Raw genomic sequence first — 25,185 nt, 5'->3', positions numbered from 1 at the left:
TCATACTGTCACCAAGATGTTTGCTCTGCACAAAGGCTGCGACCCAACAGGGCTGTGATTGATTGATTGATTGATTGATTGATTGATTGATTGATTGATTGATTGATTGATTGCTGTGTTCAGTTGGCAATGCGGGCGGCCAATCAGATTCCAGGAGGTGCAATGTTTTCTACTTGCAGTGGAAGACGTTGCCTTGAGTCTGCTTTCATTGTCCAAATGTAGATTTCTAGAGGTGATCTCCTCTACAGTTGTGCGTTTGCCGAGTTGCACTTCAACAATACTCATCTTAGAGGAACATTTGAAATTTCACGTCGTCCGGTTTTCAGCTGCTCACAGTTACAGAAAAGATTTCAAAGGTTACGAGTAACTTTCCTGTTTGTGTAAATATGACAAAACCTCTTTACATTTGCAACTAACATTCTGTCTCTTCGTATTCATTGATTCACATCCTGAAGTGACATTTGTAATTCAGTTTCCGGCTCTGTGAAACCTCAACTGTAAACAGCCAATTAAGGCTGAGCCATGAGAAGAGTTTGGTAGCAGCACTACTCCTCTAATCACCACCGTGAGCTCTCCAACCTGTACACATTGATCCTGTATTGATCTGTGTATGAGAAACTCTGGTTTAACCCAGTTCTCTGTTCACTCCACTTCCACTCGATATTCCGACTGAAGGGCGGCAGCCGGATGGTCAACAGCTGACCGGCACAAGAGAGACGCAGAGATGAAGATAAAACCAGAAGGTTTGGTGCAGCAATAACAATGATCTAGTCAAAAGCTTCCCAGCTAGCTGTACAGCGAACTTGAGATTCCTCTCCACTTTGCAATCATGAGCAGCAGAGCAGCCTCATGAACTAATCCTTCATGAAGACCTCCCTTTACACTCTTTATGCTCGCCGGTTGTGAGACATGTCAAATTTGCTTAGTTTGCCTTCAGAGTGCAGCTTTTGCTGCTTTTGTTGTGACAGAATAAGGCTCCAAGGAAATGCTCCTCCTCCATCTCAGAACATCAAAAGGTCTTTGAATTGCTTCCGTCGCCAGGAAAGATGAATGTGGTGTTGTCTCATCTGCCAGTGTGATGTGAAACCGTGTGTCAATCCTGTCAGCCGGGAGAGACTTACAACAGACGTGTTTACGCTTCCTCTCCAATCGCCGCATCAAACTTTTATTAGCATGATGAAAACTACTCTGCATCAGCAAAGCGGTACAGCGGTTTGGAGATGCTTTCATTGGGAGCAGCAGAGCCTCTCCTGTGGCACTCGGCATAGTTTTACATTCATTCAGACACAACTTCTCCTCTAAAACCCAAAATGTGCGTGACCCATTATGAGAGCCCCAACAGAATCAATACAGACAAAGATAGTTTCCCACTGTGAGTGTTTGCCTTCTGGGATCAATAAACCCCAAACTGAGCCAGCCAGTGGCAGAACATACGAGCTGGATCATGTTTTAATGTTACGAGCTGGAGACGGACCTCGCAGACACAGTGTGAGACGTTGTGCTTTGAAGAATTCTTTATTTAGTTTCACTCGTGCCGCTGCATGTGACTTGACATCTGAAAGACGTCGTGGAACCATCCACCTGACCTCTCAGGGCCGTTTCCAAAGGAATCTTCCACCTGATTCAATGTGAAGCATTCATCCTGTCGCAGCCGCTGACAGAAACACTCACCATGACGACGTCCCAGCCTTCGCCATCCTTTCATCTCCGTGCAGGAATGTGTGCTGCCAGCCTTTCTGCCTCATTTAGACAAACACATTCACGCTAATTAAGGTGTCAAAGCAGATGGCATTGTTTCATGCTCACATAAGAGGATTATATGAACTTCATTTTTTATATCATTCTTACATGGTACAACTACTAAAAACGCCCGAGGTTTTGGTTCATGTGTGGATGAAATGATATGGAGAAGGTTGAAAGATGCAGATGGTGCCGATGCCAAAGAGAAAGAAAGGATTCGGTCAGGTGTGACATGTTCAGTCAGCTCGTCTCAACGTCACACAAATATGGTGAATAGTGTTTTAGCAGCAGGGAACTTCTGTCTCAACCAGACACACAGAGACGGGCAGCACTCGTCCAAAGATATGGAAAAAAACATTTCCACATAAAAAAGGTTGTGAATCCTAAGCGTGTATAACTCAGCCAGCTGGAGAACATTTGATCATTTCAGGGTTGCTGTCCTGTCAAAGCCACCAAAGAACTAAGACCAAGTCTTCTGATGTTTACACTATCTGGAGGATCTGCAGCGGTGGAAGCGTCCATTCATTAGCATTCGTCCAAACAACCGATGTGAAGAATCGTAGCAGATAATAAGCTCCAGGAGGCTCGATGGGGCTGGTTGGGACTCTGTGTGCTTTAGGAAACAAAGAACTCTTCCAGCGCGTTGACGATCCGGCTGTTCACCCCGAGCTGTAGCGGATAAGCTGACATCCAGTACTGACTTCCATATTGGGCTCACTTTTTAGAGGTGAAGAGTTGAACCCAGATTCTTCTGACCTGGATAATTAAAGAGCCTCTTCTACACACTGGAAAAAGACGCACATGTTTGCTTGATCAATAATCAGTTTTGCGTCATTTCAGAATGATCTATTGCTGTAAATGGAGAGGCAGTAAAAGATGAGGAAGTGTTTTTTAGGGCTGTAAGATACAACGCACATTCTTGTGTTTTTGTCTGAAGCGTCCCAACACGTGCCGGCAGGCTGGAGAGCAGCATGTCAACGTAGTTCTGTGGTGACATGAGTCTGTTTGCTCTGATTGAGAGTCACCAGAAGAGGGACGAGCTCTCGGTGTGTCTCCGTGCTTTATTGGGCCAAACCAACCAGACGGGGCCATTTTATTATTGGTTGACGAGGTGTGGGGAGCATCACCTCCTCTGTGGTCGGTGAGTTTTTCCATCCTGACCTGGAACTGTGTGGTTCCTTTAAATGACGCTCAGTTTGTCAGAACTCGTGTCTTCTTTCTTGTGTTTTACTGACTAAACGCTGGTTGAATGTTTTTTCCTTGTGAAACTTTGAACAATGCCTGCTCTGTTTGAGTGGTGTGTGTGAGGCTGAATACACAAAGACAATACAGTACTCGCCTACATGAGAATGCCTTAGAAAAATATGTGCTTTTAAACTCTTTGTATCTTACAAGCAAGCAGAGTATTTGTGCAGCGTCTCTGCGCTCGGCGCCTGCAGCGCCTGCAGGGTGCGATTGTGGAGCCTTTGATTAAGAAGCTTTCTGCAGCCGCGACTCACCACTGTCAGGAGTTATCGTCACATCTTCAAATCTGAATTAGAGAATGTTCTTTAATGAAATGTGGCATGTCAAGCACAACAATATTTCTCCAACACTGAAGATGCACTTGAAAATAAACGGTGTGTGTTCTTGCATCATATCATGCCGTACTGGTAGTGACCTACATATGCAACGCACTGGACTATTGTGCTTTACTTAAGCTTCTGTAAAGAAGAGTAAAGGGATTATTGTGCTGCTGCCCTAACCCCCAACACACACACACACACACACACACACACACACACACACACACACACACACACTGGACCATGAACTGATTTAAATAGCAATGTGTGTTACATCATACAAGAGGACAGTCTCTCGCCTCATCATCATGTTGAAGACGATCAGCTGATGCTTCTGTGGTCAAAGTGTGAAGACATGAACGGTTCCTTTGTGTCGCTCATACGACGGTATTCTCTGTCTTTCTTTTACTCTTAGCGCCAAAGGAGAACAGCGGCATCAGTCCGAGGATGCTGGACGCAGACATGGACTCGTCCCCGCAGGAGCCGGAGAGCCGAGTCCACTCCGTCACCACGGTCTCGCCGGTGAACATGCCCAACCACCGGCCTGTGCTCAGGGGCCCGCTGCTTCATGAGCACCTGCTGACGAGGAGTTTCCAGGGAGACCAGCACTTTTTTAGGAGGGATGGCTCCGTGGCTGCGTATCCCACCATGCCCGGCTCTGCGCCTGCCTCAGATGCTAGAGACCCTGTCACTCGGCCGGTGCCCCACGAGGACGCCCCGGCGTTTTCAGACATCGCCTCCACTTCCACTGCGGCGGCCACGTCCCCACTGAGCACCTTTTCCCCCACAACACCAAGGCCCCCCGTGTCCGCCCCTCACAAGAAGTCCTCAAAGACAAGGGGGGCTGACAAGCTACAGCCGACAACGGACTCCTTCACCACTCAAGTGACACCAAATAATAGAGACTCAGTGGCGTCCTTCTCGTCGCACAGGAGTCAGCCTCACGTTTGGAGTGCGCCTCCCATAGAAGCGACCCCGGCACCCTCCTCAGTGCGGCCGGACGAAGGAGAAGCTCGGGAAACCACGGAGAAGAAAACAAGCCCCGATCTTCCTCTTCCCAACTTCACTTCCCGAGAGGAAGCTGCCAACACGACGTCCACCACCGCGATCACCACCACGCAGACGGCAGGTAGGCGGCGCATGTTTCCTCTGACTTAAAACGACCTTCTTAAATAAATAGCAGCCGCATCCAAATAACTTTTGCTCCGATGGAAATTCAAAATTGAAGGTACCTCTCCCCAAAGATTTAACACATCCATCCTCTAGGACAAGACAATTAGGCGGCAGGTCATCAACATGCCGCTCATTGGCATGCCGCACGCTGCTGCTCGTCCCTCCAGCGGATAACTGAGTCCCTCATGTGTCAGAAACTATCTGATTTCCCCCGACGCGTCCTGCCCGTCCTCTCCACCGGCCTCAGAGGGCTGAGCGGGGAGGAAATCTGCAGCGCTAGTTAGAGGGTGATGGGGCCACGCTGACACAGGTGTGCTGTCAGACAGATCACTGGTCCGGGAAAAAGGGAATCACTTGTCTTTTTACTGTCTCCCACAGAGCCGTGCAGCCTGAATTTCACTGACCCCGAGGGCAGCATCAAAATCCTGCAGCGGCTTGACTCGGGGGCGGAGTGCAACTACCTGCTGACGGTCTACCTGGGATACGGCATCGAGCTCCAGGTCAGTGCCCATGGCTCTTGTGAAGTTGCCTCTCATTAGCAATTCCTTAACGATCTGTGCAACTTCTGATGAATTGCATCTTTAAAAAAGAATGTATAGATTTATTTTTGTGTCAAAGGTGCCTAAAACAAACAGTAAATAGTTTGTCTGCGTTCCAGGAAGGAACAACAAGATGTTTACTGGCTGTTTGCTCACTTTCTTTCACTTCAAGCTGCTGCAGTGGCTTCAACAGATAGGATTTCAAAAAACTGCAGACTGCATCTGGAAATAGTAAAAGCCGTGAAACTTGACCAAAACAGTAAAGTTGCAGACCATAAAAAACAAACAATGAGCTGAAAGAAGTTTTAGACTGCCGAGTCTGAAAGCACAAAAGAAAAAAGGTTCCTTTGAAAGAGTGAAGACTCGTTTTGGTCCAATGTCCCGGGACCGGGCAACACATTGCTGGTCTGTGTTGACGGAGAGGGACCGGGCAACACATTGCTGGTCTGTGTTGACGGAGAGGGACGGGCAACACATTGCTGGTGTCTGTTGACGGAGAGGGACGGGCAACACATTGCTGGTGTCTGTTGACGGAGAGGGACCGGGCAACACATTGCTGGTCTGTGTTGACGGAGAGGGACGGGCAACACATTGCTGGTCTGTGTTGACGGAGAGGGACGGGCAACACATTGCTGGTGTCTGTTGACGGAGAGGGACGGGCAACACATTGCTGGTGTCTGTTGACGGAGAGGGACGGGCAACACATTGCTGGTCTGTGTTGACGAAGAGGGACAGGCAACACATTGCTGGTCTGTGTTGACGAAGAGGGACGGGCAACACATTGCTGGTCTGTGTTGACGAAGAGGGACGGGCAACACATTGCTGGTCTGTGTTGACGGAGAGGGACGGGCAACACATTGCTGATGTCTGTTGACGGAGAGGGACGGGCAACACATTGCTGGTGTCTGTTGACGAAGAGGGACAGGCAACACATTGCTGGTCTATGTTGACGAAGAGGGACAGGCAACACATTGCTGGTCTATGTTGACGAAGAGGGACAGGCAACACATTGCTGGTGTCTGTTGACAGAGAGGGACGGGCAACACATTGCTGGTCTGTGTTGATGGAGAGGGACGGGCAACACATTGCTGGTCTGTGTTGACGGAGAGGGACGGGCAACACATACCTGATCTCCATCCTTCAGGACCTGATCTCCCTCCTACAGGACCTGATCTCCCTCCTACAGGACCTGATCTCTATCCTCCAGGACCTGATCTCCCTCCTACAGGACCTGATCTCCATCCTACAGGACCTGATCTCCATTCTACAGGACCTGATCTCCCTCCTACAGGACCTGATCTCTATCCTCCAGGACCTGATCTCCCTCCTACAGGACCTGATCTACATCCTACAGGACCTGATCTCCATTCTACAGGACCTGATCTCCCTCCTACAGGACCTGATCTCCCTCCTACAGGACCTGATCTCTATCCTACAGGACCTGATCTCCCTCCTACAGGACCTGATCTCCCTCCTACAGGACCTGATCTCCCGCCTCCAGGACCTGATCTCCTTCCTCCAGGACCTGATCTCCCTCCTACAGGACCTGATCTCCATCCTACAGGACCTGATCTCCATTCTACAGGACCTGATCTCCCTCCTACAGGACCTGATCTCCCTCCTACAGGACCTGATCTCCCTCCTACAGGACCTGATCTCCATCCTACAGGACCTGATCTCCCTCCTACAGGACCTGATCTCCCTCCTCCAGGACCTGATCTCCCTCCTACAGGACCTGATCTCCATCCTACAGGACCTGATCTCCATTCTACAGGACCTGATCTCCCTCCTACAGGACCTGATCTCCCTCCTACAGGACCTGATCTCCTTCCTCCAGGACCTGATCTCATGGCAAACTACACACACAACTGCTCGGCACTACGGATGCTATCCGCGGCCTGTTTGTTGCTGGTGACGATGGAGCGAGGGCTTGAAGCCTCACAGCTGTGAGTGAAGCTCCTCTGGCTGCAGGCGGTCGCTGCAGAGCTGCTGTGGGAATAGAGGAGATGAAAACGTAGACTTGTGCACAGAAAACGTAATGTGAGCAGAAGAGTTTTACAGGATGACTTTTAGTTATGAACTTCTTCATAAACTCACCTGCTGCAGAAGAACATGGACGCATGTGCAGCGGCTCGATAGGTCGCATCACACACACACACACACACACACACACACACACACACACACACACACACACACACACAGGTGTCTCTATATGAACAGTGTTGATTCATTCTGGACTTTGCTTTATTGAGTATTGCACCAGTCCGGGGACATGACAGGTATGAATTAGTTTTTCTTTTTTAAATGTCGTGTCGAGAGGCGCGACTGCAGTGTCGTTATTGTAAAGATAATGTGACGAACGGCAGATTATTTACTGAGCAGCAGTAATCATTTTGTTTTATTGGCAACCAGCAGAAAATACACAAGTAGAATAATGAAAGCGTTTAGATCAATAGGTCCTTTCATTGTGAGGCTCTTGTGCTTCTAGTCGTGTTTCATGCGGTTCGTTTAAGACACTAATCCTTTCAAATCATCGTCTCCAATAACAAAGTAGTGAAGTAATGAACTGTTGTTGGATTTTCTTCCACTTTTCTGATGAACTTGTGTGTCGATCTCTGCTGGGATCACAGACCCTCCTCATTTGTAGAAACAGAAATATAGATCTTAAAATTCTCTTTGGTCTTGATAGCATTCAAGGTGTCGAGCACGAAGAAGTGCACGTTGGTTTGGCCGCCGGCCTCCGCTATGGGAGTCATGCTAGCAGACAAACCAGCAGTCTGCAAGGGCAAAGGAATGATTCATATTTATGATGATGTATGGTTTGGTACAACATAATATAGCACTCAGAGGACCTTGTGGTTTCCATCAGGAATCACAGAGATTGGTGGGGAATAAATAAGCAAGATCAGACCTTTTCTGTGCTTAGTCAATACTCCTTTCAGCCGTCTGGCAGCCTGCAGAAGAGGAGGATGAAACATGTATCAGGAGAATTTACTGCTCTCCAACCCCTCGGCCACTTCTAACAGCATATAATGCATCGCTCCATCTGGTGATTTTGGCCGTCTTACAATTTATTTGCAGAATAATTGCTTAAATATTAAGAGGCTGATGCAACTTTCAACGCCTGGAGAGGAAGTCAAACAAAAATATCCAGCATTGCACTGTAGTGTCCACTGCACGTCCGAAAGTTGAATCTGTGAAAGAATGCGCAGGATGCAGATAACATCATGTTAAGATATTGATTTCTTATCTGACATTGCAAGCTATAAGATCAAATTTAGCAATGATGATTCACGTTAAAGATGGGTTGAAGAGCGAGTTACTGTCATATGGAAGCTTTCTTTCAGGGCTCATTTTATTCAGTTTTGCCCTTGAAGTTCACGGTATGCTGGTTTTAATATTTTAAAAGAATCAATGGTACCATCCACTTGAGCATATCATTATAATACACAATATACTGTCAGTGTATTAATGTAACCTTTTGTATGTCATGGACAGGTCAAAACAGCCTTGTTACTCATGTGAACATGTATTATTTATGAAAACATGTTTGCTAGTCTGTCTCCGAGGTCTCTTTGCTAAAAGCTTTCACTAAAGGACAGATGGAGGTTTTCCTGGCTGTGTTATTAAAATACGTCAAATCACTTTTTCATGTGATCAGGTAAATCCAGTGGACGAGCTTCTTCCAGGCTTCCTGCCTCCTTGTGTTCTGCCTGCGTCTCCGGACTCAGAGGTCTGACAGGTTGCTGCAGCTCGGTGTCATGGCCGCCGCCTCCCTCGCTGAGAGAGAGTTGTGATGGGGAGGACTGAGGATGTGATGGAGAGGACTGAGGTTGTGATGGAGAGGACTGAGGTTGTTGTGAAGGAGAGGACTGAGGTTGTTGTGAAGGAGAGGACTGAGGTTGTTGTGAAGGAGAGGACCGAGGATGTGAAGGAGAGGACTGAGGTTGTGAAGGAGAGGACTGAGGATGTTGTGAAGGAGAGGACTGAGGTTGTTGTGAAGGAGAGGACTGAGGATGTGAAGGAGAGGACTGAGGTTGTTGTGAAGGAGAGGACTGAGGTTGTGATGGAGAGGACTGAGGATGTGATGGAGAGGACTGAGGTTGTTGTGAAGGAGAGGACTGAGGTTGTGAAGGAGAGGACTGAGGTTGTTGTGAAGGAGAGGACTGAGGATGTGAAGGAGAGGACTGAGGATGTGAAGGAGAGGACTGAGGATGTGATGGAGAGGACTGAGGATGTGATGGAGAGGACTGAGGATGTGATGGAGAGGACTGAGGTTGTGAAGGAGAGGACTGAGGATGTGATGGAGAGGACTGAGGTTGTTGTGAAGGAGAGGACTGAGGATGTGAAGGAGAGGACTGAGGATGTGACGGAGAGGACTGAGGATGTGATGGAGAGGACTGAGGTTGTGAAGGAGAGGACTGAGGTTGTTGTGAAGGACTGAGGTTGTTGTGAAGGAGAGGACTGAGGTTGTTGTGAAGGACTGAGGTTGTTGTGAAGGACTGAGGATGTGAAGGAGAGGACTGAGGTTGTTGTGAAGGACTGAGGTTGTTGTGAAGGACTGAGGTTGTTGTGAAAGACTGAGGTTGTTGTGAAGGACTGAGGTTGTTGTGAAGGAGAGGACTGAGGATGTTGTGAAGGACTGAGGTTGTTGTGAAGGACTGAGGTTGTTGTGAAGGACTGAGGATGTTGTGAAGGACTGAGGTTGTTGTGAAGGACTGAGGTTGTTGTGAAGGAGAGGACTGAGGATGTTGTGAAGGACTGAGGTTGTTGTGAAGGACTGAGGTTGTTGTGAAAGACTGAGGTTGTTGTGAAGGAGAGGACTGAGGATGTTGTGAAGGACTGAGGTTGTTGTGAAGGACTGAGGTTGTTGTGAAAGACTGAGGTTGTTGTGAAGGACTGAGGTTGTTGTGAAAGACTGAGGTTGTTGTGAAGGACTGAGGTTGTTGTGAAGGACTGAGGTTGACACGAGTGTAGACATGACCAATTCCTCACGTTGCCACAACGGCTGATCGATGGTTTCCGTTTTCTCTCCGGTTTAAAAGGAGCATCATTTAAAAGCTGGAGAGGGTTTTGAGGTCAACTGTATTTCTCATGCTTTGGCTCTTCTCCTCTCCCAATTCTTTCACTTTTTTCTGTTTCCACCTGCTGTCATTCATCAGTTGTTCCATCCTCCAGTTCCTCTGGTGGCGCAACCAGCTGCAGCTGTTGGTGAATTAAACAGAGGTTCACTACTCTCTTGACTCGTTCTGGTTCATATGAATACTTTATATTTAATATTCCTGATTGTGTTGGTGTAAACAGCAATTGACCACCAAGTGAAAGAGATCACACCACTTTCTTTGTTTGTTTCTCTAATTGAAGCTCATACATATCAAACCAATGCCTCCAGTCTCAGTGGGGTAAATTAGAGCTGCCGAGTTTTTCATCCTCAAATGAGCGAATATTGTTTCAGAAGTTTCCAAGCAAGACAAAATAAAACTTAAGAAGCAAACATCTAATGAGCTCAAGGCTGCATGTGCTAATGAGGAGGCTGTGAGGGGTCGAGGTGCATCGCCAGAGAAATCCCTTCAAGGATTGAGATGTTACAGCGCATGCCAAGTGTTTATAGCCAGGCCGACTTGAGGGTTAACGATTGGTATTTGATGCTCCTTCTGCGACCACGCTCCTCTGACTCCAATCAATAGCCATGTTAATAAGCAGCAGAAATACTTGACACACAGCCTCCTCTCTGTGCCGGGTGAATTGCTGTATTGATCTTTTCACTCCCATTTTAATTCCAGTTTTTCTTACAAAAGAAGAAAATGCACATGGCATTGACCCTGGCCGTGTGTGTGTGTGTGTGTGTGTGTGTGTGTGGGTGTGTGTGTGTGTGTGTGTGGGTGTGTGTGTGTGGGTAGGGGGGGGCGGGGTAAATGAGTTTTGTTGCTCTCAAATGAAAAGGCCACGAGAAAGTGTTCTGGAGGAACAAAACGTTTCCCCTTTTAAACTCCAGTGAAGCTCCCGCGTCGTGCGTGCTGAACGCTGCGTTTTAACGAGGCCGTGCCCGTGATTTGGACGTTCTCTGTTCTCGGACACCATGCGGCACAAACGACGCAACGCGTGGCAGATGTGTCGCAGAGAAACTGAGCCTGGCTGAGTAATGGAGGCCGAGCCGGGCTCGCTGCCTTTAATCAACTTGAGACGAGGCAGAGGGAAGCCGTCATCGTGTTGTGCCTTCAGGGAGCAGGGGAGGACATAAAGAAGGCCAGTTTGATCTTGATGAGCTTTTTAGGGTGCCGGGGCTTTTCTGAGATGAGTTTTCATGGGCCGAGCCGTCCCGGAGGAATGCTTTCAGGTGACACTAATTGCTCCTCACCCAGCCAGCTGTCACAGGAGGAAAACTCTGTCTGCCAGGAACTCTCAGTGTCACGATGAGGCTGGGAGGGGGAGATGTGCGCTTGAAAATATGAAGCGCAATTAGCAATGCATGAATTTAAATCCATGCAAAAAATGCACACGCCAGCAAATAACCGGGGATGTCAAGGCCCAAGAGGCAACCGGGTGAGTGAGACTGATTCATCAGAGCGCAGGAGTCTCATCTCATGAACGTGGTTCAAATGCTGAGGGGCTTCACGTCCACTTGGCTGGACGCGTCTGGAGGGAAGGTGATGGGCTGTGAGAGGATGGTGCGATGCTGGCGGCATCACAGGAGTTTAGTTGCTCATCTCATCAGTAAACTTCATCGTCAATAAGTTCACAGCACATTTTGTCCTGGATGTTTGTTTTTGACATCACAGAACACGAAAATGAAAGTTATAGCGGGGAAGGTGTCCTCTGAGCCGACTGGATGAACACAACTACGAGCAGAACTACACAACACGGTGTGTCACCTTCAGTCAAACTAAAGGTGATGTCATCATCATAAATCGTAATAATAATCTTTTACTTGTAGTCGTGTTGTCTAAATCTAAACGGAATTGAGATCCCAAGACTTCTACAAGTGAATGAAACACTTCAATGTGTTGAAATTTAGAAATGTTCATTTGAAACATATTTCCGGTTCATTTTATCCGTGGTTTGCAGGATTGTCAGTTTTTATTTTTCTGGCAACTGCAAAATGTGACAATGAGCTGTGTTCAGGTTGTCATTAACACTGAGCTGATGGGGAAGGGTCCATTGTTTTAGACAGGAAAGGCTCTTGCTGTTGTGTGTAGACGGTGAATGTTCATTAAGATAACGTGTTCTATATAATGAACACTGGATGCTGTTTTGTATGAATTAATCAGAAATACACAAAAACACCAACTGGTGGTGAATAAGAGTGTTTAAACGTGAGCCTCAGATCCGGCGACGAGCTCGTGTACGGCGAGCTCGTGTACGGCGAGCTCGTCCGCTTCAGCCGTAGAATGATGACACTGCAGCTGCTGCGTCCGATGCCGTTGATTTACTGCCCGCTCGGCGATTTCCTTTCCATGTTCACGGAGATCATTTTGATTACGCTCATTTCTGCACCAGCAACGGCTCCTGTGAGTCACTGTAAATGTTCATTGCAGAGCACCAGCAGATGTTTTCAGCGTGTTTTCAGTGAGAGCCTCTGTGGACAGCTAACTCAGATGTGCTAACGGATGCATTAATAAAAGAGTGAAGAAAGAATACATGCCATCTGTAAAAAGGCCAATTTATTTGACAGATTGTTTATTTCAAAGGCATTTTTCTCGCTCTTCATGTTCTAGTTTTCTTTTAGACAGTAACTCCTTAATTGCGTGCTACATGGTTTTGGGGCCGGTTAGCATTTAGCCACTGAGGGATTACTGACGTTACACTATGGGATGTTGCAGCGTTGGGGTTTATGGAGCCAACTTAGGAGCAACAATAGTCGGGCTAGCGATCCAGCTAATGGGCTAGCGAGTTAGCCATAGCTGCGTCATATTATTGTTCTCTATCACTTTGTGTCTACTCCTCTTTTCTGAGAAGATAACTGAGACTTCTGTTGGCTTTGAGGCGCTGCTCATAGATTTGGTCACATGACATAGTTAACGAATACTTAACTAACCAGTAGTAACTAGTGAATTCATCAGGTCATGTGTTAATGCTTTATAAGGCATAAACAGTTTACACTTTAGATTAGGTCACAGAACATGCTTAACCAATGCTTAACTAACTAGTAGTAACTCGTGAATTAATAAGTAGTAACTAGTGAATTAACTAGTACTAACTACCTGAATTAATCATGAATTGCAGCATTTGTTTTATCATTAACTAACACTGTACAAATGATCTTATTAATCATGAATTAATTAATTATAAAATGGGAATCCATCATTCATAAAGTATGAAACCCAAGCGTATTAATCAATAACTAATCATTTATAAGTGTTTATGAATGAGTTTCTAATATTCATGTTGGATTAATGGTTTATTATTGCTTAATATTTTGCACTCATTATGCAGTGTTATAAAGTTATGTTGCTGTGTGTGAGGCTGTGGGCATATTCATACTCGTGTGGTGCATTTAGTGCTAAATCCAAAATCAGAACATTACTTCTAGCAGCAAGCAGGTGTTGTGTTGATAAAGCGACAGCGTGTGTTGTAACCTTCACTGGACACTTGAGACGATCCAGAACACTCATGAGCTTTTATTGTTGCAGTCCTGAACCTTTTGCCTCAAAGCCAAGCTTCAGTAAACTTTTAGAACCTTTTGGATCCACTCAAGAAAATTGCAGATAAACATGTAGTTTCCATTAATTTAATTCCCATTTGAGACAATGAGAATGACTCTGAACAGTTTGTTCACAGCGGGGCTGAACCCAAACAGCGTGCAGTCATATCGGCCACCAGGTTTCCACCTGCGGAGGTTTCTCTCTTGTGTGGACTGTTAGAACCAGCGAGGACGCTGTCGTAACAGATTAAAGCCGAGCCAGCCTGTTTCCTGTTGGGATGAGATAAGATGAATCTTCCCTCCGCAGCACCTGGAAGCTCCGTGTTCCACAAAGATCGAGGCAAAAACACAAAGAATGAGGTTTTCGACAAATATTCTGATCCTTTGAAACCTTTGAGATCTTTTGTATTGGGAGTGCAGTTGTGGCCGTGCAAGGTGGTCTGTTCATTATAGCGCTTTGATTGAAAAGACGACGGCCAGAGGAGAGCGATGACCCTCTCTCCTCTCGTCCTCTCAGTTCGGCTCAGGAAACATTTCACTGGAGCGGTCGGAGGGAGAAAAGAACCGCTGGAGGGTTAACGGCTGGCATTTGAAAGAGCCCTTGGAGGACAGTCTTACATTCTATGCATTGTTTAAAGCCTTCCTTTAATATCTTGGATTAAAAAGAAAAGAACAACACCAAACAGACATTCTCTCTTCTCTCAACACAACCCTCAAAATGGAGCAGCACAACGTTTCGATGGCATCTCTGATAACGCTGCCGCTGCAGGACGGTGCTTGTTCAGCCAAATCCCCGGTCCCACAAATGTGTCTGCTGAGGCAGAGATTCCAACTAGTTACAATAAGCCTGCTCTCATTACAGTCCGGAGGAACATGTATGTGTGTGTAGAGACGTGCACACACACACACACACACACACACACACACACAAAGAGAGAGACAGTGAGGAAGCAGTCCTCCTGGGCATTGGGCTGCAGCCTGGTGAAGATAAGGTAGTGTGATGTCTCTTGACATGGCCAATGATTCATAATTGAGGCAGGGCAGCTGCTGCTGGCTGCACTGACAGCTCCCCGGCTGCATGACAGACGATCCGGCCCTCCGGGGCTATCGGTCCGGCTGCTCCCTGTTCTCTATCTGCTCACCGGTCCTTCGTCAGCCTCCCTGCTGTGTGTGAACCAAGAGGTCACACGGCTACCATCCGTTTGACCTCACTGGACATGATTTGAAAACCAACAGATATAGACAATCGAACACTGATAACTGTCATATACTCATAGTATGATGACGTGGACTCAGACACTGTAGCTCCTGCTAGCTGCCCCAGCACAACGACACGAGCACACTGAGATCACGTTGGAAACGTTTCATTGCGACCTGCAAACTGTGTCTTGCTCTCCTCCCAGCTCCATTCAAACTGAGCTCATATAGACCCAAAGCCCTGAACGGCCTCACCAGTGGCGGTGCGTCAATAGAGGGCGCCGCCCCTCTTAACATTTTGAGATTTTAAAAAAAGAAGAAAAAATAATAATATATATATCGTCAAAAAAACAAATAATTTAAATAAGAAACATACAGTGTCGACGCGCTAAAAGTGTGTGGGAGACCGTAAGCCCCTGTCAACAACCACTTGAGTTAAACGTGACCAAATATAAATATCCATCGTCTCTGAGAAAGCCTCGCCCTCTTTCTTGGGCGCCGGCCAAATGGGAGTCTACGGCAGCGAGCAAACTATTCACGGGCGTTACAAGGAGAGCTTCTCATTGGCGGATGAAACTGGAATCTCTGGCCAATCACATCGCTTCTTATTCCAACGTGACTGGACTATTCGTCGAATCAGAGACCTGTATCATTCCCTCACTTCCTGTATAGCTCCCATGTAGCTACGAGCAACATCGCTAGCAGAGACATGGCGACTGAAAACTCTGTGGTGTCTCTACGCGAAACATCTTTCAATCCACGATCAGATGTTGACAAGATGAGGCTGAAAGAGTTGAACCCGAACGTCCGGATTAGAAAACCCAGCGGCAAAGCACTGACCGCGGCCTGTTTGTAGTAGATATTTCGACCACAACTTATCTGTCTTTGTCTCTCTCTATATTTATCTGTAGGTTTGTGACACCATACTTGGACACACCAGAGAACGCGTTGCATTCAAAGACCTCATGAGTGCCACCTGCAAGGCCCCAGTGTGAATGCTACAAGTAGTGTTCTACTCTGTCAAACACCCAATGTAAAATGTGATGCATCTCTTCCTGAAGAGCATAACCCCGCCCCTCACCTGTGCAGCCAGCCTAACCCCGCCCCTCCCCTCTGCCGCCAGCCTAACCTCCCCCCTCACCTGTGCAGCCAGCGTAACCCCTCCCCTCACCTGTGCAGCCAGCCTAACCCCTCCCCTCACCTGTGCAGCCAGCCTAACCCCCCCCCTCCCCTCTGCCGCCAGCCTAACCTCCCCCCTCACCTGTGCAGCCAGCGTAACCCCTCCCCTCACCTGTGCAGCCAGCCTAACCCCTCCCCTCCCCTCTGCCGCCAGCCTAACCCCCCCCCTCACCTGTGCAGCCAGCCTAACCCCTCCCCTCACCTCTGCAGCCAGCGTAACCCCTCCCCTCACCTGTGCAGCCAGCCTAACCCCTCCCCTCACCTGTGCAGCCAGCCTAACCCCTCCCCTCACCTGTGCAGCCAGCCTAACCCCGCCCCTCCCCTCTGCCGCAGCGTAATAATGTAATGAAGGAAGCGCTGACAGACACCAACACGAGCGCATGGCAGCAGTTCAATATGTACATCGTCGTGTCAGGAGGAGACAAACTAAATCCTGAACGGACACAAACAACATGCGCTTTCTAACAATCTGCGTAATGTGTTTTGACAGGAAGCCTCGATGGCGCTGATGGGATTGGTAGAAATTGCTGGTCCAATTACCTCAGCATTGTTGTCATTACATCCTATAACATTAACATGTTGTGAAACGTTGGGACTCTGATATCATGACGGAATGCAGACTGAAGCTCAGGCTGGATGGCGAGCGGGGGAGGGGGGAAAATGGAGGGTAAGAGGTTTTCCTCCAGTTTCTCAAGACGGACATTTGATTTACGGCCTGATTTTTTTCTTGGAGAGATGCTTGACTGAAATATTTATGAACCATGGTGGAATATCAGGCATCTCTCTTTGTGTCAGCAGCTTCACACAATGGCAACAGAAACACATTATGGAATTATCGTATCAGTTTTAGAGATTAAGGGAATAATAGGCTCTAATCTTTTAATTTTCTGAATCCCTGATAAATACAACCTGACAAGGATGAAAATAATGATTCATCGTTGCTTGAAAATGTTAAAAAAGTAACAAAGTCTGACCTTTTCCTTCAAGTTCCTTGAAAAGGTTTCAGGTTTTATTCGTATACAATACTGCAATGCAGAAAATCACATGATCAATTATGGATATTACTTTAGTTGAGACGCCATCGTTGTCTGAACTTGTGAAGTTAAATAATATATATTACTATATAATATATATTTATAGTAATATGTTATATAGTAATATTAATATATATTATATAGTAATATATATTAATATTACTATATAATATGTATTATATCGTAATATGTTATATAGTAATATTAATATATATTATATAGTAATATATATTAATATTAATATATAATATATATTATATAGTAATATATATTACTATATAATATATATTACTATATAATATATATTATATAGTAATATATATTAATATTCCTATATAATATATATTATATAATAATGTTATATAGGAATATTAGTATATATTACTATATAATATATATTATATAGTAATATATATTATATAGTAATATATATTACAATATAATATGTATAATATAGTAATATATATTATATAGTAATATATATTATATAGTAATACACACACACACACACTCACACATCTTCGTCGTGATCGAGTGTTTGTGTGTTTGCATGTGTGTGTGTGTGTCTGTGTGTGTGTGTGTGTGTGTCTCTGTGTGTGTGTGTGTGTGTGTGTGTGTGTGTGTGTCTGTGTGTGTGTGTGTGTCTGTGTGTGTGTGTGTGTGTGTCTCTGTGTGTGTGTGTGTGTGTGTGTGTGTGTGTGTGTGTCTGTGTGTGTGTGTGTGTCTGTGTGTGTGTGTGTGTGTGTGTGTCTGTGTGTGTGTGTGTCTGTGTGTGTGTGTGTGTGTGTGTGTGTGTGTGTGTCTGTGTGTGTGTGTGTGTGTCTGTGTGTGTGTGTGTGTGTGTGTGTCTGTGTGTGTGTGTGTGTGTGTGTGTGTGTGTGTGTGTGTGTGTGTGTGTGTGTGCCATCAGTTGGTCTGAAACCTCCAGAGTTTAATTCTGCTTAAGATAAAATCAAATCAATCAGAGTTGTGACCTCGTGCTCCTTCAGGAAGAAGTCACCTCTACGCAGAGACATGAGCTCCTCTGAGCTCATCCACAGCTCACACACACACACACGCACGCACGCACACACGCACGCACGCACGCACGCACGCACGCACGCACACACACACACACACACACACACACACACACACACGCACACACTCACAGGTGAAAATGAGTGACAGTTATCCAACCACCCAATGCATTCCTCCACTAACACTGCTGCACTAACACTGCTGCACTAACACTGCTGCACTAACACTGCTGCACTAACACTGAACTACAACTGCTGCACTAACACTGCTGCACTAACACTGCTGCACTAACACTGAACTACAACTGCTGCACTAACACTGCTGCACTAACACTGAACTACAACTGCTGCACTAACACTGCTGCACTAACACTGAACTACAACTGCTGCACTAACACTGCTGCACTAACACTGCTGCACTAACACTGCTGCACTAACACTGCTGCACTAACACTGAACTACAGCTGCTGCTGCCACGCAGTCGGATCAACGGACTCGTGTTGGTTCATAGTTCCTGTGTGTTTTTCATACTCCAGACCAGCAGGTGGCGTAACGACCGTTTAGAGTGGACCTGCACACCAACGTTCACGATATCTCCCTCCAGGAGTTCACCTCCATCTTTGTGTCCTGATACTCGTCAGATGGTTTTATAAATGCTCATATTTGTGGACCTCTTCAGCCAAACGTTCTTCAACAGGATCCATTGTTCCTGTTTCTGCTGTGGCTTTAAAAACAGAGGTATGATGCTATGAAACCGGACATGAGAGACTCAGAAAGGACGTGGTTAGCGGACCAATCACAGCCTTGCGGGCTTGCGTTGCTTTGACGGATAGTCAGACATTTGGGGTGACTGATTCTCACTTGGAGCTTGAACTCTGTGGTCGAAGGAGCTTCTTGTCATTTTGGATCTTGTTGCAACGTGGTTCTAAATAAATATAACGATTTCCACATGTTTTATCTCCTCTTTTTATTCGCACAGGCCGATGTACATTTAACTGGATCGACTAAACACGAATAAAGAATAAAGTGATTGAAAAGTCTGCCTGTTACAAACCTTCATGCAAACACAAATGCAGACTTTGTGCCTTCTCCATGCGCCTCAGAAGTAGGTTTGGTCTGTAATCCGTCTTCTGAGACGTCGTTTTATCTCACAGAATAATGACCATGACCTGCTGTTGCATGAGCGCGCCTCTTTTAGAGTTCTGCAGGGGGATGAATCAAGATGTTGCTCCAAAATGTGTCAGTGCTTCGTTATCCAGACAGTTTAACTACACGCAATCCTCCCGAGGTTCCTTCCCAGATTTAGCTGCAGATGCTGTTCAAACCTGTTGAAGACATAAAGCCCGGCTGTCGGAGAGGCTTACAGGCGCGAGGCGAACACTGAAAGAGGATGAGTCAATCATGCAACAAACCATGAGCGGAATAACCCAGACAGATTCAACAATTACTCAAAAAAGGTGTCGACAACCCGGGCGCAGGTTAACAAAAACTGACTAAACCAAACAGATCCCTGTGCAACTGTGTTGGTAGACAAGTGAGCAAAGCAACACAGCAGGTGACCCATTTTTCAGAGCAACATCATTAGACTAAACTCGGCTTTAAATGGAAACACAACAGCGGGGGATGCTGCGTTAAGATCCCATCTGGTGTAAACTGAGACCTTATACGTTTACACTTAGCATGCGTTCTGATTTCTTGTGTTGGAGTTAAAAGGCTTTGGATCCAGTGGGTGGACATACATGTGCCCCAGATATGCACTGTGCTACTCCACAAAGACCTTCTGCAAAGTGTGAGATGCACTCCAGCGCAGCATTAAATGCCGGTGGCGTTTGTGTGTTTTTCAGGTGCTAAATGTGAGTGCGTTGGAGGGCGAGCAGGTGACAGTGGAGGACACGGGTGGCCGGGAACCCTTCATCCTTGCCAATGAGTCGGTCTTGACGAAGGGCCTCGTGCTGCGCAGCTGGAGCAATCAGATCTCCATCCGATGTCGTAGCGAGCAACAGCACAGCTTTGGATTCCTCCTTCTGCATTACCAAGGTGAGCGACAGAGCTGCAGAGATACAGAGCTGCAGAGCTGCAGAGATACAGAGCTCCAGAGCTGCAGAGCTACAGTGCTACAGAGCTACAGAGCTGCAGAGATAAAGAGCTGCAGAGATACAGAGCTGCAGAGATACAGAGCTGCAGAGATACAGAGCTGCAGAGCAACAGAGCTTTAGAAATACAGAGCAACAGAGATACACAGCTGCAGAGCGACAGAGCTGCAGAGCTACAGAACTGCAGAGCTACAGAGATACAGATCAACAGAGCTGCAGAGATACACAGCTGCAGAGCTGCAGAGCTACAGAGCTGCAGAGCTACAGAGCTACAGAGCTGCAGAGCTACAGAGATACAGATCAACAGAGCTGCAGAGCTGCAGAGCTACAGAGCTGCAGAGCTACAGAGCTGCAGAGCTACAGAGCTACAGAGCTGCAGAGCTACAGAGATACAGATCAACAGAGCTGCAGAGATGCAGAGCTGCAGAGCTGCAGAGCTACAGAGGGTTGTTTATTCAAACTGTGTCCAACGTGATCAGCCCTGCTCCCCGTGGATTTATGTACGGGTCTGTACAATATGAATATGTCTGTGTAGATGCTTTGGGTGATATGGGCAGACATGTTTTCCTAATATGTTACTGTCATACTGGGAAACAACTCAGTCAGTATTATTTCACAGTGCTGGTTGCATAGAAGTGTATCTGCGTATCGGTCAGACGTCCATGGGTGTTTAACACATGCAATACCTTTGTGAGCGTTTGATTTCTTTGTCCTTTGCAGAGATTAAAACAGATTGCAACGCTTCCCTCTGTGGCGCAGTCTGTTTCAAAGAAAAAGTCTAAAAAAACCTTGGATTTCAAAACGTAAAATGATTATTTTAGCACCATATGTCTCCCAGATGAAGTTAGCCGTCAGCACGCTACTGTAGTTAGCGAAGGCCAACGTACTGCATCCTCAAAGTGACATGAGGACGACATGCTGGCTGCCTCCCCCGTTCGTTCTGCTGATGCACAAAGAACGGCCTCTTCTGGCCCGAGTCCTCTACGAACGTAGTTTCTTTTCCTGCTGCAGTGTTTCCCACCACACAGGAGCTGTAGCGCCTCTTTCTGTTTGCTAGCAAACGACAGTGAGGCTCTTTCACACATCACAAAGTCAACGCAGAGAGATGACCTCACGCTGTGGGCGGGACTTAATTGCGTCTTTTTGCAGGATGAATACATGAATGTGATGAAACAGTGACTACATAGAGCGCTGCGTCGGCAGAGAGAGTTCCTGTATGTCGTCACTATGATAAACTCCTCGTGTTCTCTCATTTGTTTGCGCGTGACATTGATCCCGCGTGTCGGCAACAATGTCTGTTTATCTTAGCAATCACACAAAGTGGCCGGCAATTACACGGCCCATCGATTTGAGTTGATGGTGGAAGCTGTTGGACAAAACATTCATTCCATCACATTACTGTGGCACTTTCATCAGCTCCAAAACGAAAGCGCCATGAAAACAGCGGCGCTGACGTGAGATAAATCATCCGTTGGATGTGTGAATGCTGCTCTGGTGGTCCGGCTGAACGTGACGGCGGGTCAGATCATACGAGTTCTGCTTGATGCGCTCAGGTGGTGACAAACAGGTGAAACACTGTTCTCCTCTTTGCGTCTCAGGAAAGACCTTTTTCAGTGCTGTGTGCAATATTCTGCAGCATATTGTCCACACCGGTCATGGGCTTGTTTATCAGGTAAATTAATGATCTATCTATCTATCTATCTATCTATCTATCTATCTATCTATCTATCTATCTATATATATATATATATATATACATATATATATATATATATATCTATCTATCTATCTATCTATCTATCTATCTATATATATATATATATATATATATATATATATATATATATCTATCTATCTATCTATCTATCTATCTATCTATATATATATATATATATATATATATATATATATATATATATATATATATATATATATATATGTATATATATATTAATATATATATATATATATATATATTAATATATATATATATATATATATATATATATATATATATATATATGTATATATATATGTATATATATACATATATATATACATATATATATATATATATATATATATATATATAGATATAGATAGATAGATAGATAGATATAATAGTGATACAAGATGCAATCATCTGTATTATTACTATTAAAATCTTTCCCAGGTGAAACGCTAACCCTATCCCTAACCCTAACTCCTTTACATGTAAACATGTCAGCCTGTAGCCGATGACAGCAGTGTCATGTTACAAAGGATCATTCTTTCAGGAACAAACTATCCTCAAAATAACACATTTCATGCAAAGAGCTCTTCACGTGATGTTGTCTCGATGACGTCGTGCAAACCAGGTGACAAATTATTTAGACGAACCAAAATACATCCGCGTATCACGAGACGCCAGCAGATGGATCCTGGTGTCAGTTGGGAGGAGAGCAAAGTCTTCCTGTACCTCTGACCAGGACCATGTGCAGGTACAGGAGGAGAAATGAATAAATATGTAACTCCATCAAGCGATAAGGGGTCCAACTTCACACAGCACCTCTGAATAATTTCACAGGTAGATCCTGTTGAGTCTGGCGCTGCTATATTCCTCAGAACTTAATGATATCAATGCGTATGATCCGATAAAACCCGTTCTCTCAGACAGCTCCTGCATTGTAATCGTTGCAATAGAAGCAGATTAAAGCCCGCAGTCAGATATGAGACGCCAGTCGGCAACAATAAACCTTTGCTTTGCAATTCTGATGGAACAAACTTTGTTACTCTGATGAGAAAAGACACAATAATCAGATTTCTAGAAGAAGTTGAGACATATTGGAGGGGAAGAAGATATTTCAATCTGTGTTCCTCTCCTTGATTAGCGGCGTCTCACCTTGTCCTCTATAATGAGCTGTGAGAAATGTGATTGGACAAGCGTGGAGGAAGAGCCCGAGCTGTGGAGAGATGGAGCTCAGGGTAATTAATATCTGCTCCGGCGGCGGCGGCGCCCGCCATGACAGACTGATGGATGCCTCTATAACATCAGCGCTGAGCCCGACACCATGGAACACCATGGAACCAGTGTTTTACCTTTCACAGTGCAGCTGGACACGAGCACTAGTCTTATCTCTGAACACACAGATCCACGTGTCCTCATGTCCAGACACGTCCCATCATGCACTGCAGCTCCAATATGAGACACGCCAGCAACAAAGAGGCATCAGTAAAACAGCACTTCATCACACATTCATTCATTTGTTCATTAATGACACGAATTACTAGGAATGAGCTGTCTGAGAAACAGTTATTGTATAAGTGCTATTAATATGAGGCAGTAATGTTTATTCTTACTCACATTAATACATTAATATGAGGCAGTAATGTTTATTCTTACTCACATTCATACATTAATACATTATTATGAGGCAGTAATGTTTATTCTTACTCACATTAATACATTAATATGAGGCAGTAATGTTTATTCTTACTCACATTCATACATTAATACATTAATATGAGGCAGTAATGTTTATTCTTACTCACATTCATACATTAATACATTATTATGAGGCAGTAATGTTTATTCTTACTCACATTCATACATTAATACATTAATATGAGGCAGTAATGTTTATTCTTACTCACATTAATACATTAATATGAGGCAGTAATGTTTATTCTTACTCACATTCATACATTAATACATTATTATGAGGCAGTAATGTTTATTCTTACTCACATTAATACATTAATATGAGGCAGTAATGTTTATTCTTACTCACATTAATACATTAATATGAGGCAGTAATGTTTATTCTTACTCACATTCATACATTAATACATTATTATGAGGAAGTAATGTTTATTCTTACTCACATTCATACATTAATACATTAATATGAGGCAGTAATGTTTATTCTTACTCACATTAATACATTAATATGAGGCAGTAATGTTTATTCTTACTCACATTCATACATTAATACATTAATATGAGGCAGTAATTTTTATTCTTACTCACATTAATACATTAATACATTATTATGAGGCAGTAATGTTTATTCTTACTCACATTAATACATTAATATGAGGCAGTAATGTTTATTCTTACTCACATTCATACATTAATACATTAATATGAGGCAGTAATGTTTATTCTTACTCATATTCATATCTAACACATTAATATGAGGCAGTAATGTTTATTCTTACTCACATTAATACATTAATATGAGGCAGTAATGTTTATTCTTACTCATATTCATACATTAATATGAGGCAGTAATGTTTATTCTTACTCATATTCATATCTAACACATTAATATGAGGCAGTAATGTTTATTCTTACTCACATTAATACATTAATATGAGGCAGTAATGTTTATTCTTACTCACATTAATACATTAATATGAGGCAGTAATGTTTATTCTTACTCATATTCATATCTAACACATTAATATGAGGCAGTAATGTTTATTCTTACTCATATTCATATCTAACACATTAATATGAGGCAGTAATGTTTATTCTTACTCATATTCATACATTAATACATTAATATGAGGCAGTAATGTTTATTCTTACTCACATTAATACATTAATATGAGGCAGTAATGTTTATTCTTACTCACATTCATACATTAATACATTAATATGAGGCAGTAATGTTTATTCTTACTCATATTCATACATTAATACATTAATATGAGGCAGTAATGTTTATTCTTACTCACATTAATACATTAATATGAGGCAGTAATGTTTATTCTTACTCACATTCATACATTAATACATTAATATGAGGCAGTAATGTTTATTCTTACTCACATTAATACATTAATATGAGGCAGTAATGTTTATTCTTACTCATATTCATATCTAACACATTAATATGAGGCAGTAATGTTTATTCTTACTCATATTCATACATTCATACATTAATATGAGGCAGTAATGTTTATTCTTACTCATATTCATACATTAATACATTAATATGAGGCAGTAATGTTTATT

At 44.5% G+C, this 25,185-nt stretch overlaps 1 protein-coding gene across 5 annotated transcripts in view; it reads left to right on the top strand.

Moving 5' to 3' along the window:
• The window catches only part of LOC137802403 (seizure protein 6 homolog), a 92,319-nt gene that overhangs the window by 45,630 nt on the left and 21,504 nt on the right, over positions 1-25,185 (top strand). For all 5 annotated transcript variants that reach the window (XM_068600229.1, XM_068600228.1, XM_068600227.1 and 2 more), the window contains exons 2-4: positions 3,721-4,434; positions 4,857-4,978; positions 19,935-20,127. In XM_068600229.1, the coding sequence (XP_068456330.1) occupies positions 3,721-4,434; positions 4,857-4,978; positions 19,935-20,127 (1,029 nt within the window). The remainder of the gene's footprint in view (positions 1-3,720; positions 4,435-4,856; positions 4,979-19,934; positions 20,128-25,185) is intronic.

The sequence above is a fragment of the Clinocottus analis genome, unplaced genomic scaffold (assembly GCF_023055335.1).
Source record: "Clinocottus analis isolate CAN_PGR_092001 unplaced genomic scaffold, fCliAna1.0.p SCAF_5, whole genome shotgun sequence".
In the NCBI taxonomy this organism is placed as follows: domain Eukaryota; kingdom Metazoa; phylum Chordata; class Actinopteri; order Perciformes; family Cottidae; genus Clinocottus; species Clinocottus analis.
Note: the sequence above shows the minus strand (reverse complement) of the source record. Positions and strands in the feature narration are given on the sequence as shown.